General features: G+C 45.8%; 1 protein-coding gene across 9 annotated transcripts in view; it reads left to right on the forward strand.

The window, feature by feature from the left end:
* The first annotated feature begins 1659 nt into the window (after positions 1-1659).
* AFDN (afadin, adherens junction formation factor) overlaps positions 1660-15329 on the forward strand; it is a 138604-nt gene continuing 124934 nt past the window's right edge. For 8 of the 9 annotated variants that reach the window (XM_042940300.1, XM_042940302.1, XM_042940303.1 and 5 more), the window contains exon 1: positions 1660-1764. In XM_042940300.1, coding sequence (XP_042796234.1) covers positions 1660-1764 — 105 coding nt within the window. Of the gene's footprint in view, positions 1765-3110; positions 3130-15329 lie in introns of those variants that run through there. The other variant, XM_042940307.1, reaches the window with a different exon arrangement.

Consider the following 15329-nt stretch of genomic DNA (forward strand, 5'->3'; position numbering starts at 1 on the left):
ACGAAGGCTTTTTGTTACAACACATCGCAGATCATATAAGAAACCAACTTCACCTGTATGCGTGGCACGGAGGACATAGTCTGTTGGAATGTGTTCTGCAGCCAGAAAAACATTTTTGAGGGGCGGGGGAGGGGGAGGGCTAGCGGGCAGTTAAAGAGGAAGCAGCTAATGAGACAAACATTCCTAAAATTTAGAAAACTTGCTACTGAAATTAATTTTAGGTGTCCACATCAAGCGGGACACTTAGAGGCTTTACCGTCGGGGGTTAAGGGGTAGCAGAAAAAGGGAAGGTCAAATGACTCTTCCCCTCTCTATCATTTTAAGTTTGCAAACTCCGTGCTCTGCGTCTGTGGAGTTTTGTAGACTCATTTTTCTCATTTGCCTGAGAAAAGATGTGTTATCTGAGTGGATACACACCAGGGGAGCTGGACACCCCAGCTTCACCCTGCCCTGCATGGAAATAGCGGACAACAGCGTGGAGGCCTCAGCAGGAGAGCAGAGGAGAGGCTGGCCTCCCAGAGCACGGCAAGGGTTTCACAAACCTCATCTCTGAAATGCACGCACACACCATGATAATTCACCCTCCTCAGAAGAAAGCAGCTCCAAGACGTGCGCTCTGATTTGACCCCAACAAAAAGGGAATCGCCCCGGATGGGGTCCGTTGGTGACCGAGAGACACCCGCGGGAAACCGGGCGGGGTGACAAGGGAGCAGGACACAGGCCCTGCTGCATAGGTCAGTACCTGCCAGACTCCCGCGCCCTCCAGCCCGCCCTCGGGGAGTTTTGCCTGCGTTCTTCTGTCCCTCCACCCTTGACTGCCCACACCCATCCGTCCCGGACCAGCCCCGCCCGGGCGAACCCGGCACCACCCCTCGGAGCCCAGCCCCGCCCGTCGGAACCCAGCACCCTCCCAACCCAGCCCCGCTCGTCGGAACCCAGCACCCTGCAAACCCAAATTGTCGGAGCCCAGCCCCACCCGTTCGAACCTAGCCCCCTCCGAACCCAGCCCCGCCCGTCAGAACCCAGAACCCTGCAAACCCAGCATCCCCGCAGTCCGGCACCCTCCAGCCCAGCACCGTCGGAACCCAGACCCACGCGTTCCAACCCAGCCGCGTCGGAACCCGGCACCCGGCGAACCAGCGCCATCGGAACCCAGCAGCGTCCGAACCCCGCCCCCCCGCCCGCGCCCCGCCCCGCCCGCCCCTCGACCCCCGCCCCGGCCCCGGCCCCGGCCCCGCCCCGCCCCGGCGCGCAGGAGGTGAGGCGGCCCGGCGCGCGGCGGCCTGTCGGCGGCCGGCGCAGCAGCACCTAGCGGAGGCCGCCCGAGGTGCGGCGGCGCGGGCGCGCGGGGGCGGGCACGCGGGCGCGGGGGCGCGCACGGCGGGCGGGGCGGGGCGGGGCGCGCGGGCGGCGTGTGCGGGCGCTCGGGCGCACACCGGCCGGCGGGGCTGACGCGGGGCGGGCCGGCTGAGGCGGCCGAGGCGGCCGAGGCGGCCGAGGAGCCCGGGAGCCCGAGGAGGCTGCGGAGCCCGCGGGGCGGCGGGGCGGAGGCGGCCGAGCGCGGGGCGGCCGGGCCCGCGGACCTGTGGGCGCGCGCGGTCCCACCCGGCCCGGCCCCGACCCCCGCGGCGGCGCGGGCCGAGGAGCGCGGCCGGGAGGATGTCGGCGGGCGGCCGCGACGAGGAGCGGCGGAAGCTGGCCGACATCATCCACCACTGGAACGCCAACCGGCTGGACCTGTTCGAGATCAGCCAGCCCACCGAGGTGAGCGTCCTTCCCCTCCCGGGGCCGCCCCTCCCCCTCCGCCGAGCCCCTCAGGCCGCCCCGCTCCCCGAGCCCCGGCGGCGGCGCCCCCCCCCCCCCCCGCCGCCGACCCCGCCCCCGGGCCCCACTCTGCGCCCCGGGGCCCGGGTGGTGGCGGGGGGGGGGGGGGAGATCCCCGCGCGGGGCCGGGCGCGGGTGCGGCGGCGTCACCTGTGCCGCGGGGGGCGGGGGGGTCGCGTGCCCCGCGGGGAACCGGGGGCGCGGTCGCGGGCCCGGCCGGGGGTTGGGGGCCGGGGGGGCGGGGCCGGGGGCGGGGTCGGCGGGCAGAACGCGGGGGGCGCGGGCCGGGCTCGGGGGGGGGGGGGGGGGTCGCGGGCCGGGCGCGGGGGTCGCGGGCCGAGAGGCCCTGCGGCGGGAGGCGGGCGTGACTTTACCGCGTTTCCCCCTGACTGCGGCTCGGGGTCCGCGGCGCTCCGGGCTGTGGGTAGCGCGGACCTTTGTCACTCGGGCGAGCATGTGACCGGCGGTGTTTTGCTCCAGTGGGTTTGCAAACTCGGGGGTTGCCAGCCGCGAGAGTAGAGTAAATATCAGGAAAGTTCTAATCGTGCGCATTTGCTGATAACGCGGCCCGGAATTGAACTCCCTTGGAAAGAAAGGCTTTCTCGCATTCGTCGCCGGCCTCCCAGGTTGAAGCCGGAGCGCCCCTCCCCCCGCCGGGCCGGGCCCCGGGGCGGGCGTCCGCGGTGACCCGGCGGGGCGGGGGCGGGGCCGGGCAGGGTCGCTCGGCGGCTCCCGGGCCTCGCCGGGGGGCGCCCAGCCCTGGGCGTGCTCCCGGGAAGAGGAGGAAGTCACACTCGCTCCTGGCCCAGGACAATGGCAGTTGTTTATGGCCGAGCGGCTGGAAGGCTTTCCAGGGTTTTTGCGGGCTGGGTTCGAGTCCCGCTCAGCCGGGACCGGAGGGGTCGTGCGGGTTAGGGTGGACGTGAACGCTTGCGGGCGAGTGCGGATCCCGGGCGTAGCCGTGCGGTGCACCTTGCACCGGGCGCCAGCACTCCGGGGGGACTGTTTTCCCAGCACCTAGCCTTGATTGGCTCCAACAGCCACTTCAGGGTCGGTGTTATTTGCTCCCACACCAGCCTTCAGGCGCCCATCGAGTGGGCACAGGTGAACATTGTCGTGAGCATTCTCTCCTGTCGCCAGACGCCAGCTCGTCCGTTTGAGTAACGTTGACGTTTCCGTGTTCAACCTCTTGGTCTTGTCTGCGGTGGAGGGATTTCTTCCGCCTTGCTGGGCAGAGCCATTCATCTCAGTCCTTGCTTGAATATTAATATGCATTGTGAGCTTCGCTTGCCAGTTTCCACCCTGGTAAGTTAGTCCTGATTCACAGCCCATCCTCCCAAATGATTTTCACTTAGGTCCTAGGAGGCACACTGGTAACACGTACTCGTGTTCGTTCCTAGACTTACCAGCACGTCTTCTGAAAGGCGACGGGCGGGCAAGAATTTGACTCTTCGTACGATGTTGTCTTTGAGAACAATGGGTTCATTTTTCTTCTCTCTGGTTAAAAAAATTCGGATGTAAAATATTTTCTTGGAACGTGGTTGTTTTGTTTTTCTGTATGAATGAATCTATTTATAATCGTGTTTTTTAGAGATTTCCCAAGTCTGGTTGAGAAAAGGAAGAGTTTTTCAATTTAGTAATAGATATTTCAGTTTACTGTTTGAGATTTTGAATTCAGTTGGCATGTTAAAAAACCTAAACCAGAATCAGATTGTAGTTAATTGGTTTCAAAAAATTCCATTTTTAAGCACTCACTTGAAACTTTTTCTCTATTCTCTTAGAGATATTAGTAGTTACTAAAACTGGCCTGTCATTTGGAGAGGTACTTTTTATTTTCCATGGTTACTCTGAGGGTGAAAAGTGCCTCTGTAAGTGTCTTGAAGCAAAGCAAATTTGAAGGACTATTTTGGATCGTGGTCGTGAATTTCAGTTAGTTTTTCTCCCCACTTATGCTTGATCTCTTTTTAGAAATGATCCTCCAGAATTATATGGGAGAGCTTTTCATAACAAAGAAAATTGGCTTTTAAAAATGTCTTTGTGTTATTTATATTAGTTTTTTCATTCTCTAGAACCTCATTCATGCTTAATATTAAGTTTTTTGGGGAATCTTTGCATACTATTAAATTTATTCTGGCCTTGGAAGTTGACTTTCACATTTAACATGTTGTGTTTTTCATTATGATGCAGGTAAACCTTCATGTTAGTGTTTCTCTAAACCAATGTTTCAAGGCTCACGGGTTCCCATTGCTGTATCTAAACTCATGTCTAGAAGTTTGTACCATCTGATGATGAATTGTTACTCTGTTTGGCCATCACAAATCATTTTCCTTAGTTTTCTACAAGAATGTAAGCACGATCTAGGCCTTTGTTATTTTCAATAAATGTTAGGCAAATTTACTCCAGAATTTGACTTTAACAATGCGCTTTAAGCCTCCTTATCTTTAAATATTTGGATAATCTTTCCATGTACGGATAGGAGAGTATAGTTGTGGTTTATTTTCTGTTGTTTGCTTTTCTGAGGAGGAGGGTACAGTGATCAGTATTTGTTATCAAATTGTATAACTATGTTAATCATCTGTGACTGGTGATTTCGGGCAATCCTGATAATCACTGATAATTCTGTGGCTTCTGTGTTTAGTAAATTGATAAACTTGGTGTTTGGATTACATTACTTTTTAAGAAAATCTGAGTACGTCCTAAAATCGACCTGGTTAATAAGTTTACTTTTGTCTTTCAGATTCACATTTATGTGTAAAAGGAGAGCTTCCACGCAAAAAGCAGGTCATATCTTACCGCGTATTTTTCAACCCCTTCCTCACTTGGCTCCTAGATTCTTTTGGAATTTTAAAACGAGAGTTGATCTAAACTTAACGTTGACATTTTATCACTAGGAGATTGGTGTTAAGTTGAATTAAGGTCTTGATTCCTGTGGAAAACGATGGCTCCTAATAAAATCTTAAAGCTTTTTAGTCCTGTTCTTTTCTTAATATTGAGGCTTGCTTTCTTTTCGTGATTTCTTGCTACTTGTCCTGGTAGAACACTTCTTGCTCATCTTCACTTCTGCCTTCGCGGGAGAGGGCTTCTCTGGTTCCCCAGAGGTCTCCCTCTGGCTTGTGGCGTTCTCTTGTTTAACTCATCCCAGTCTTGTCGTTCGTTGTAGCCCTTGGTTTGTGTTTCTCTTCCTGATTTCATGAGAGCAAGAGCTTAGGAATTTACTCTTGTGGAAAAGCAGCGGTGAATACGGCGTCCTTTCCGTACACACCTTTACTCCTGACCAAACGTGGGGCATATGCATCTTAAAAACTGACTGCAATGTATTTGTTAGGCTTTTAAAGATTTATCTTTTCACGTGTTTCTCTTTTGCATAAAGGTTACACCTAAATGCAAAAACTATTCTAGGCGGTGGACCCTTTTACTTCGTGAGGTGGTTCTTAAAGTCCGTTTTTTAAAAATAATTTATTGAGCTCATTGTCTTCTTTTTGCCCCGATGGGCAAAAATAATCTAGAATTTGCACAGACACCCACATGTGCTTTGTTGAAGGTGAATGTGTCATATTTTAATATTCTGGTTAATCTGGGGAAGTAATGCGGTGATTCATGTTACCCAGAGGTGTGCGTAAAAAACAACTTCTGGTTTGTCAGCAGAGGTGGAGTAGGAAGTAGTGATAAGTTGCATAATTTATAGCTCCATCTATGTTCCAGACTGGTACTTAGGTTGTACCTATGCTGCATCATACCCCTGAACTGTATTTGAGACTGTTTTGAAAACAGCAGTTGGGCTGTTGAACATCGATACTTCAGAAGATCCCTTTTGTTGGTGACTAATACATAATGATACAGGCAGTGGCCGATGATGTGTTTGTAGTATTTATAGGCATCTCTGTCTTTTTTTTTTGACTTGGAACTCAGTGGTGGTTGTAACCTTTTTTTTTTTTTTTTTTTTAACCTTTCTTTCCTGTAATAACTGGTTGAGTTTTAGGTCTGTATGGGTGTGAGCCGGTCAGTCTGAGGTGAAACCCTTGTCTCACATCGTCTCACGTCTTAAATTGAAACCGCATCGAGCCCAGCTTCAATTTGCTCTCCTCTTGCCGATGAAAACTAATTTTAATTTCTGCAGTTTATAGACTTAATGGCAGGTAACTGTTGTAACTGGTCTTTTCTAGAACTGTCAAGTTTTGGTTGCGGTTAATAGCACAGCAGTGGAAGTGGCTCTGCCGTCTTCTTGAAAGAGTCAGAGTCACAGACGGTCAGGGCATGTACCAAGTTGGTGGGAAGCTGCAGAAGAGAAGGCTTGGTGTTATGTCGTTAAGGATTTAATCGAGCAGTTGTGCGCAAAACGTTATTACCAGGCATTGGTGATTCTGTTTATAAACAGTCTTACCAGACTTGAGCTTAGGCATGAAGTCAGAAAATGCTAAAAAGTAATCCTAGCAATTATCGTGATGTAAATCTGTTTTCCTTTATTGTAAATGAAATGGATACGAATACTACTCATGGTACATAAAGCTAAACTGATCTCTTGAATAACTGAAAATTATTTTCAGGTTAGGTAAATTCTGTTGATTTTTGTTCAGAAGTTTGCTGTTTCTCTTATTTTCCTGGCCGATTGTAGTTAGGATATGCTCATTCACCTTGAAGAAGCCTAGGAGAGAGCTGAAGAATTGACCTACATGTACACTTGAGTTAGATTCTAAGCAGTTCGGCCACATCTCCCAGACCCATCAGCCAGGTCGGGGTGCACCCCCCGCCTGTTAGCTGCCACTGAGGGCTGGCGGACCTGAGAATCCATCGGTGGGCTTCTAGCTAGGATCCCCGTATGTATGAGTTGATGGCAGGTGTGGGCGTGTTGTCAAAGCTGGACCGTCTTTATGCATTACTGTGAATGAGCAGAAGCTTGTCTTAACATTTCCAGTCCTGCCTCGGGGCTAAATCAAGCAGGCCGAGGGCTAGCGAGGGGTTTCGTGAGGGCTTTCCTTTGCCCGTCTCGGTCATCTGGTCGAGGTTTGGTTCTAGCAACAATACAAATGTGAAACTTCACTCGGCATTTTGGCATATGTGATTGACCAAAATTGTGTTATAATTTAACTTAGGAAGTACATGTACTTTTTAAGGTGAAATAGCCCACGTCGAAGATATTTTCCTGATAGTTGACTCCAGAACGTAAGGATAATTTGAAGTTTCATACTTGCAAGTTTACAGGCGTGTGTCATGAATGAAATTATTTAGAGGAACTGAAATTGAGTAGCTTACTGTGACTGGAAAGTAGCCAAGACTTCTGTACTTTTGTTCAAAAAAAAATTTGGTGTCAAAGAAAATTACATTGCGTGGCCTACAGAAAATGACGTGAACTTCTGTTGCACTTGTTTGCAGGGTCATGTTTTTACGTTCATTTACACACAGCACGCTTTACTGTGGCGTGTGTGTGTGTGTGTGTGTGTGTGTGTGTGAGAGAGTGAGTGAGTGAGAGTGATGAAAATGCAGTTGCCATACAACATTATTAGTTTCAGGTATACAACATAGTGACCCAGCATTCGTACCCATTTGCGGACATTAGGAGGAGATTCCACAATAAACCTGCCTACCACCTGTCACCGTTCAGAGTTGTTACGTGTCATTAACTAAAGTCCCTACGTTGTGCATGATATCTCCAGGTCGCATTTATCTTGTAAATGGAAGTTTGTACCTTTCACTCTCCTTCCCTTCTTTTGTCCCTCCTCCACCCCCTCTCGCCTCTGACAATTATTTTATGTATCTTTGAGTCTATTTCTATTTTTGTTGTCACTGGTGGTGTTTGTTAACGCTTTTCAGACTTCACATAAGTGGAGTCATATGGTATTTGTGTTTCTCTGACTTACTTAGCATAATACTCTCCAGGTCTATCCATGTTGTTGTAAATGGCAAGATTTTATTTTTTTTAATGGCCGAGTAATAATCCATGGTGTATGTATGCCACATCTTTATTCAAATTCATACATTGATGACCACTGAAGTTGCTTCCATATCTGGGCTGTAGTAAATAAGACTACAGTGAACAGAGGGGTGCCTGTATCTTTTTGAATTAGTCTCTTGGTTTTCTTTGGATAAATACCCACAAGTGGAGTTGCTGGATTGTATGGTGGGTAGTTCTATTTAAAAATTTTTGAGGAACCTCCGTACTGTTTTCCACAGTGGCTGCACCACTTTGCATTCCCACCAACAGTGCACGAGGGGTCCCTCTTCTCCGCATCCTCACCAACAGCTGTTATTTCTTGTCTCTTGGGTAACAGCCACCCTAACAGGTGTGAAGTGTAGCTTCTTGGCGTTTTGGTTTGCGTTTTCCTGATGAGGACTAATGTTGAGCATCTTTTCATGCACGTGTTGGCCTTCTGTATGTCTTCTTTTGAAAAATGTCCATTCACAATTTCTGCCCATTTTTTAAAAATGTTTATTTATTTTGAGAGAGAGAGAGAGAGAGAGTGCACGAATGGGGAGGGGCAGAGAGGAGAGAGAAAATATCTTAATCAGGGTCGGCGCTGGCCGCTGCGCTGGCCACGCAGAGCCCGATATGGGGCTCGAACTCACAGACCCTGATCAGGATCATGACCTGAGCCGAAATCAAGAGTCGGACGCTTAACCGACTGAGCCACCCAGGTGCCCCCAGATAAAAAAAAAATCTCTGCCTATTTTTTAATTGATTTTTTTCTTTCACTATTGCATTGTGTGAACTCTTTGTTTGGGTATATGTGATATGTGGTTTGCAAGTATTTTCTCCCATTGTGTACATTACCCCCCCCCTTTTTTTTTTGATGGTTTCCTTTGCTCTGCCGAATCTTTTTAATTTGATGTAGTTTTATTCATTTATTTTTGCTTTTGTTGCCCTTGTCTGAAGAAACAAATCCAAACAGATATTGCTCAGACCAGGATCCAAGAATTTACTGCCTGAGTTTTCTTACAGGAGTTTTATAGTCTCCCATCTTATAGATAAGTTTTTATTGATCCATTTTGAGTTTATTTTTGTATATGGTAAAAGAAAGTGGTCCGGTTGGTTTCATTTTTTGGTATGTAGTTGTACAGTTTTCCCAACGCCGTTTATTGAAGAGACTGTTTTTTCTGGGTTGTATAATTCTTTTTCCTTTGGTGAAGATTAATTGGCTGTATAAATGTGGGTTTATTTCTGAATTCTCTGTTCTGTTCCATTGATCTGTGTGTCTGTTTTTGTGCCAGTGCCATACTGTTTTGGCAGCTTCATAGGTAGAGTTTGAAACCAGGGAGCATGATACCTCCAGTCTCGTTCTTCCTTCTCAAGATTGCTTTGACTGTTTGGGGTCTTTGGTGGTTCCATAGAAATTTAAGAATTATTCTAGTTTTGTGAAAAATACCTTGAGTATTTTGATAGGGATTGCATTGAATCTATAGATTGCTTTGGGTAGTATGGACGTTTTAACCATATTCTTCCCTCAGGTTGGGAACCCTTCCATTGGAAGAATATTCTTCCAACCAGTGGGCATGATATATCTTTTCATTTGTGTTGTCTTTCGTTTCTTTCATCAGTGTCTGTAGTTATAAGCGTATAGGTCTTTCTCCTCATCAGCGTCTGTAGCTATAAGTGTATAGGTCTTTCTCCTCCTTGCCTAAATTTATACCTAGGTATTTTATTATTTTTGGTGCAATTGTGCCTGGGATTGTTTTCTTAATCTCTCTTTTGAAGTCCATTAATGGTGCATAGAAATGCAACAGATGTTTGTGTATTTGTGTCCTGCAACTTTACCGAATACGTTTATTCCAATAGGATTCAAATAGTATGATGAATAAAAATGGAGAGAGTGCGCGTCCTCGTTTCGTTCCTGATCTTAGAAGAAAAACTTTTGGCTTTTCACAGTTAAGGATATTAGTTGTGGGTATGTTATATGTGGCCTTAATTATATTGAAGTACGTTTCCTCCATGTTGGGAGTTGCTTTTTAAATGTTGTCGTGGCATTATCGTTAAGAGAGAACCGTATGGAACGTACGTGAGTAATAATTCTGCCAGGACAAGAGGAGTAAACTGGAATTGTCTGCGTTAACTCTAGGTGTGAACGAGATGAATTTGCTTAAACTTTTTTCAGTTTCTGACGTTTCAAACTTCCTTAAGTTTATTATTGCTGCTAGTGCCCAGTTGACTAGGCAGAACGGACAAGACCATTTTTATAGAATATCAGATATTTTCTTTGTGTTTTCTAATTTTTTAAAATATTTATTCATTTTTGAGAGACAGAGACAGAGTGTGAGTGGGGGAGGGGCAGAGAGTGAGAGGGAGACACCGAATCCGCAACAGGCTCCAGGCTCTGAGCTGTCGGCACAGAGCCCGACGCAGGACTCGAACTCCTGGACCACGAGATCACGACCTGAGCTGCAGTCGGATGCTCCACGCCTGAGCCACCCAGGCGCCCCTTTCTTTGTGTTTTTGAAGCCATCCTCCATTTTGGGAGCCAGAAGCACACCGCCAGGGGGCAGAGCGCTGCTGAGTGTAGCTTCTCACCATCTGTGCTGACAAGGGCATGACGGGTAGAAGTCTTGTCTTGCTTTCTAAAATTTCATCTGAGAGTCTTACTGTTTACGTAGTAAAAGACGGTTTGACTCCTAAAACGAAGACCCGTGAAAAAATGCTCATTCGTTAGTCTTGTTTGGGTGTTTATTGGTTCGGAGCAGCCCAGCTAGCTTGTTATGTTCAGAATTGTAGCTTATTGTTCTCCGTTGCTTGATTCCGTACATGTTTTGCTAATAGAAGATTAGATTTTTGCTTTTTCCAAATGTAAACTGTTGTTCCTTGTAAGAATGTACTTTCTCTTTACTCTTGTTTGCTATGAGTGGTACTTTCCATGGTGACCTACTTACTATTCTTTTCATTTCCTGATTTTTATGAGAGAACCTATAAAATTTGTCTTATAATTTCTTTTTGTGCCCTGTTATCAGTCACGGTTTTGGTGCTGAGACTTCAGATTGTCCATTTTTCCCGTTGCTTTGAATCTGGTTCCATATGTTGAGAAAACGAGGAGGGAGCAAAAATGCAAATACTGTCGGATACAGTCAAATATTTAAAAACCATTGTATTCTTAAACCGTGTGACTTCTGTGTACGTGTTTGGTATAAAGCCTGTGCATGGGGAAGATGTCTTTCAAACATGTTATTTTTATGTATTATCTGATGACTTTCTGAGTGCAGCCGACTTCTAGACCAGTGCTTGTAACCAGTACCGTGATTTTACGTGAGCTTTCTAATGAGTTTTTAGGCTACATTACATTTTCACTTTAATGAATTTTTGTACTGGCAAAAACTTGGGGTGACTTTTGGGGTGATTGTTTTTAAGAGACATGGGTGATAAGAGAATCAGTTATATGAAAGTTTTTGGTTTGAGCCTAAGTATTTCAATTTCTGCTGCTCATTCTTCTTTTCAAGATCCTTTAAAAATATTTTTTATGTTCTGTTACATTAGAGTTTGTCTGTCTTGTTCTTTGAATGTATCTTTTACCCACGCATGGTTTTGTTGTCGCGCATTGACCGTTTAGGAAATACTGGTTCACTGACTTAGGTGGATTTTCTGAGTGTTGACACGTTTCTTTAAACAGTATCAAAATATCACATTTGTTAATACTACGGTGGATCAGAAAAAAGTCAACTTCCTACCAAAGCTCAGATTTTATAGTTGGCAGCCCTTGGAGGGCCAGGCCTGCTCGTCCACGTGTGAGGAAGTGCTTGCCAGACGCGCAGGCCCCTGTAGATGCGGCTCGTCGGTCACCGTTGCACGTGAAAGCGTGAGCCCGTGGAAAAATGGGCTCGGTCTGCTCACGACTTGGGCAGGTCCCAGGTGCTCTTTCTTGAGAGCTCCATGACACTTGGGGTGTGGCCCACGGAGAGTTTATCCTGTCGTGGGGCACAGGTTATTGAACCAACGTGTGCTCGGGAGTCAGATGTTCATAAAAGTAGTCATTTTTTTCTGTTTTATCAAAGACACTCGTCAGTGAAACCGCACCCCCATTTTTGAAGTGTGAATTCATAGCCATGATAAATTCATTGACTTAGTACAGTTCGATGCTGCTGCCTTGATTTGTGCTAAGGGGCCATCAGTCTGACCCGTCATTGCTTTGAGCATTAGCGCAGGTGCCGACACAATGACGGCGGCTGATGCTAAATACGGGATTCATGTGAACACGTTTTGACTCTGTGGTTGACTGGAAGGGATCTGAGGGAAGCCCGGGGACTCCTAGACTGTGGTTTGTGAGCTCTGCCCTACAATACTTAGTCTTAGGGATTTTGGTTTGTATTTGAATTTTGGTTTGTATTTGAAGGTAGATGTTAAAGCCTTCACAGTAAACATTCATGTTATTTTCCAACTATGGCTCTAAAATTAACATACGTCTCATTTAAAACGTGAATGTCGCTCAGTATGATGGAAGGGTGGATTTCCACATGTATTTTTTTTTTGCAGTTCTTATATATCTGATTGTTTTCTATGTGAGTACCTATTTTAAGTTTTACTTGTCAGTAATAAGATGCCAGAATTTATGTTTTTGTTATTGAAAATACCATCGCATGACTGAGCTACAGGCCACTCCCACCCACAGGTCAGTTCCCGGTTCAGAGAACGGCGCGGGCTAACGTCTTCCAAGTTTTAGGGTGGGCGGATGGGTTGCTCAGTGTGGGCTTATGTCTTCTGGCACTTGTGTGTCCTTTCTTTCTCTCCTTCCCACATTCAAAGTCTGAATCATGCCAACCACTGACTCGGTAAGGATGTTTCTTTACTACTGTTTTCCCTTAGTTTTAGTGTATTTCCTGAGATACAGATAAGCGTACAAGCACAGAGAGATAGTAATCATATTCCAAAACCTGCCACGCACAATACGGAATTTTCAGACTTCAAAGTAATATGTAAGTATATGACTTTTAAAAAATGCGTGTGGTAAAAACAATATTAGAATATTGAATTTATGTTTAAGATTACCAACACTGAAGATTAATTTATTTACTCGGTGGCAACTCGTTTTGCAACAGATATATCGTGTTATTAACATACTGCTAGGTGTAAATTCACTTTGATTTTTTGGTGACCATTTCCTTTTTATAAAAAGCATGACTAAATTATTTTGATTATAATTATTTTTGACCACTTAATGAAATGTATTTATTAGTATACATATTGTTTTAATTTATCAGGGTAATAAAATACAGATAAGAAATCCTATTTGCTGAATAAGTGAATTTGTAAATAATTCCTTTGTCGATCAACTAAGCTTCTGCTTATTCAAGATGTGGAGCTTGCCAGGGGTACCATGGACAGTGTTTTTACAGTTAACGTTTAGGACTTCAACTATTTAAAAATGTGTTTTTAATTCAAGTTTGGCAAAGGTGGCCTTGTTGAGTTCTTGGTATAGTTAATGTGTTTTTGTACTAAATTTGCTGATTTCAGTTTTTAAAAATTATTTTCTTATTACCTTCAGAAAATTGTTATCTTGGGAATATCAAGGACAGTAAAATTAAGACCAGCCAATCTGGGAAAGCGTTAGAAAACATTCGTGATGTTTTTTTGTGGTTTATTTTTGAAGTATATTCTTGAAAACATAGTTTTAGAAGTAGTTTATGCATTTACTTCACTGTAGTAAGATTATGTGTTTAAAAATACTTGTTTTTTTATGAGAGTGGTATGCGTGTTTTAGAATATTTGGAAAATGCTTGAAGTGTGCGTGTATGTTTGTTTATCTGTGTTTATTAATTATTTGCATTTTTAGTACTGAATCATGTTTCTTAACCAGCCATTTGGCTGTCAGGAATACAGTTTTTGAAAGCTACCTAGGTTATTCTGATAACTGTTAATACTTAACATTTTATAGGGGTGACTGGGGCGCTCGATTGGTTAAGCATCCAACTGTTGCTGTCTGCTCAGGTCATGATCTCACGGTTCGTGGGATCGAGCCCCATGTCAGACTCTGCACTGATGGCAGAGCCTGTTTGGGATTCTCTCTCTCTTTCTCTCTCTCCCTGTCTCTCTCTCTCTCTTTCTCTCTCTCTCTCTTTCTCTCTCTCTCTCTCTTTCTCTCTCTCTCTTTCTCTCTCTCTCTCTCTCTCTCTCTCTCTTTCTCTGTCTCTCTCTCTCTCTCCCTTTCCCTCTCTCTCTTTCTCTCTCTCTCAAAATGCTTAGTGGATCTACAGAGGAATTGGTTATAAATTCAATTGTTCAGCAAATAAGACTTCTTGTGTATTTTATTAAAAAAATATGTTTACTAATAAATGCTTTGTATGTATTATCTTCAGTTCTTAGAGCAATCCTGTGAGGTAGGTGCTTTTCCTGTTCTTGTTTTTGGATGAAGAGACCAAGGCACAGGGAGATGAGATCACTTGCTCAAGGGTATGCAGCTAGGGAGCCGAGGAGCAGTGCTTTGAACCCTGGTATTTTGAACCCTCTCCTAAGTACTGTGTTTGTAGAAATCAAAAATTTAACATTACTGCAATGAAAGCAGTGTTTGGGAGTTTTATAGGAAAATAATTTATCAATAGGATAATTGAGGGGCGCCTGGCTGGCTCATTCGGAAGAGCTTGTGGCTCTTGATCTTGGGGTTGTGCGTTTGAGCCCCACATTGAGTGTAGAGATTACCTAAAAATCAAATATTAAAGAAAATAATAAAAATAGGATAAATCAGAGTTTGGCTTTTCGGAAAAAAGCACAAGTGTGGTATAAGGAACCCCTTTCTCTTTTATTTGTTATGCGTTATGTGTATTTATATATGTGTTTTTATATATTGCATACTTGAGTGTATTGACTTTCTACAGCTCTGTCACTTTGTCTTCGAGACGGTAGCCAGCGTGGCGCAAGACGTGTTTGACTGGGAGATGAACCTTGGGTCTTGCCAGGCAGCCAGCAGTCTGAGTGTGAGTGAAGGGTGTGAGGGAGTTTTGATGGCTTCGCTGATGGCTCTCCTAAGCCGGAGAGAAATAAAGGCAAGGCCTCCCCAGGGTTCTGGCACTGCTGTGTTCAGACCCTTTTCTGACCGCAGGGCTGTGGTTTTGAGTTTGCACTTCGTCCCTTTCTCTCTCGATGCGCTTTCCTCTCGGTGCCGTGTTCCTCGGGTTTGCCTTGGTGTTGCCTCAGCCCTTTCCTGGTCGGGCTTCAGGGTAAAGCCACAAAGGAACCTTGTCTGTGGTCGTCACTGTTGGGGCTCAGTGAATCTAATTTCATAAAGGTTTGTTTACATATTAACTAGTAGTTTTCCCCCAGGTAATAATGTTTGAATTGCAGTGGTTTTCTAGGGATCATTCCTTGATGGTTCTAACCGTTCTAACTAACATCTACTGAGCAAGTATTTGCCATTCTCATACAGAAGGGAGCGTTTCAGATACAGTAGCAGGTGCAGTAGGGACGATGCAGCGGCCTTCGTACACGGACAGACTCACTTCTCTGGTCACAAGCCTGTGTTTTCTCACATGGAGGAAGTTCGGGTGGAAAGTGAAATATGCTTTTATGACTCAAGGATTCTGAATAACTGATTGTAAGTTAT

This window comes from Panthera leo, chromosome B2 (assembly GCF_018350215.1).
Source record: "Panthera leo isolate Ple1 chromosome B2, P.leo_Ple1_pat1.1, whole genome shotgun sequence".
Taxonomy (NCBI): domain Eukaryota; kingdom Metazoa; phylum Chordata; class Mammalia; order Carnivora; family Felidae; genus Panthera; species Panthera leo.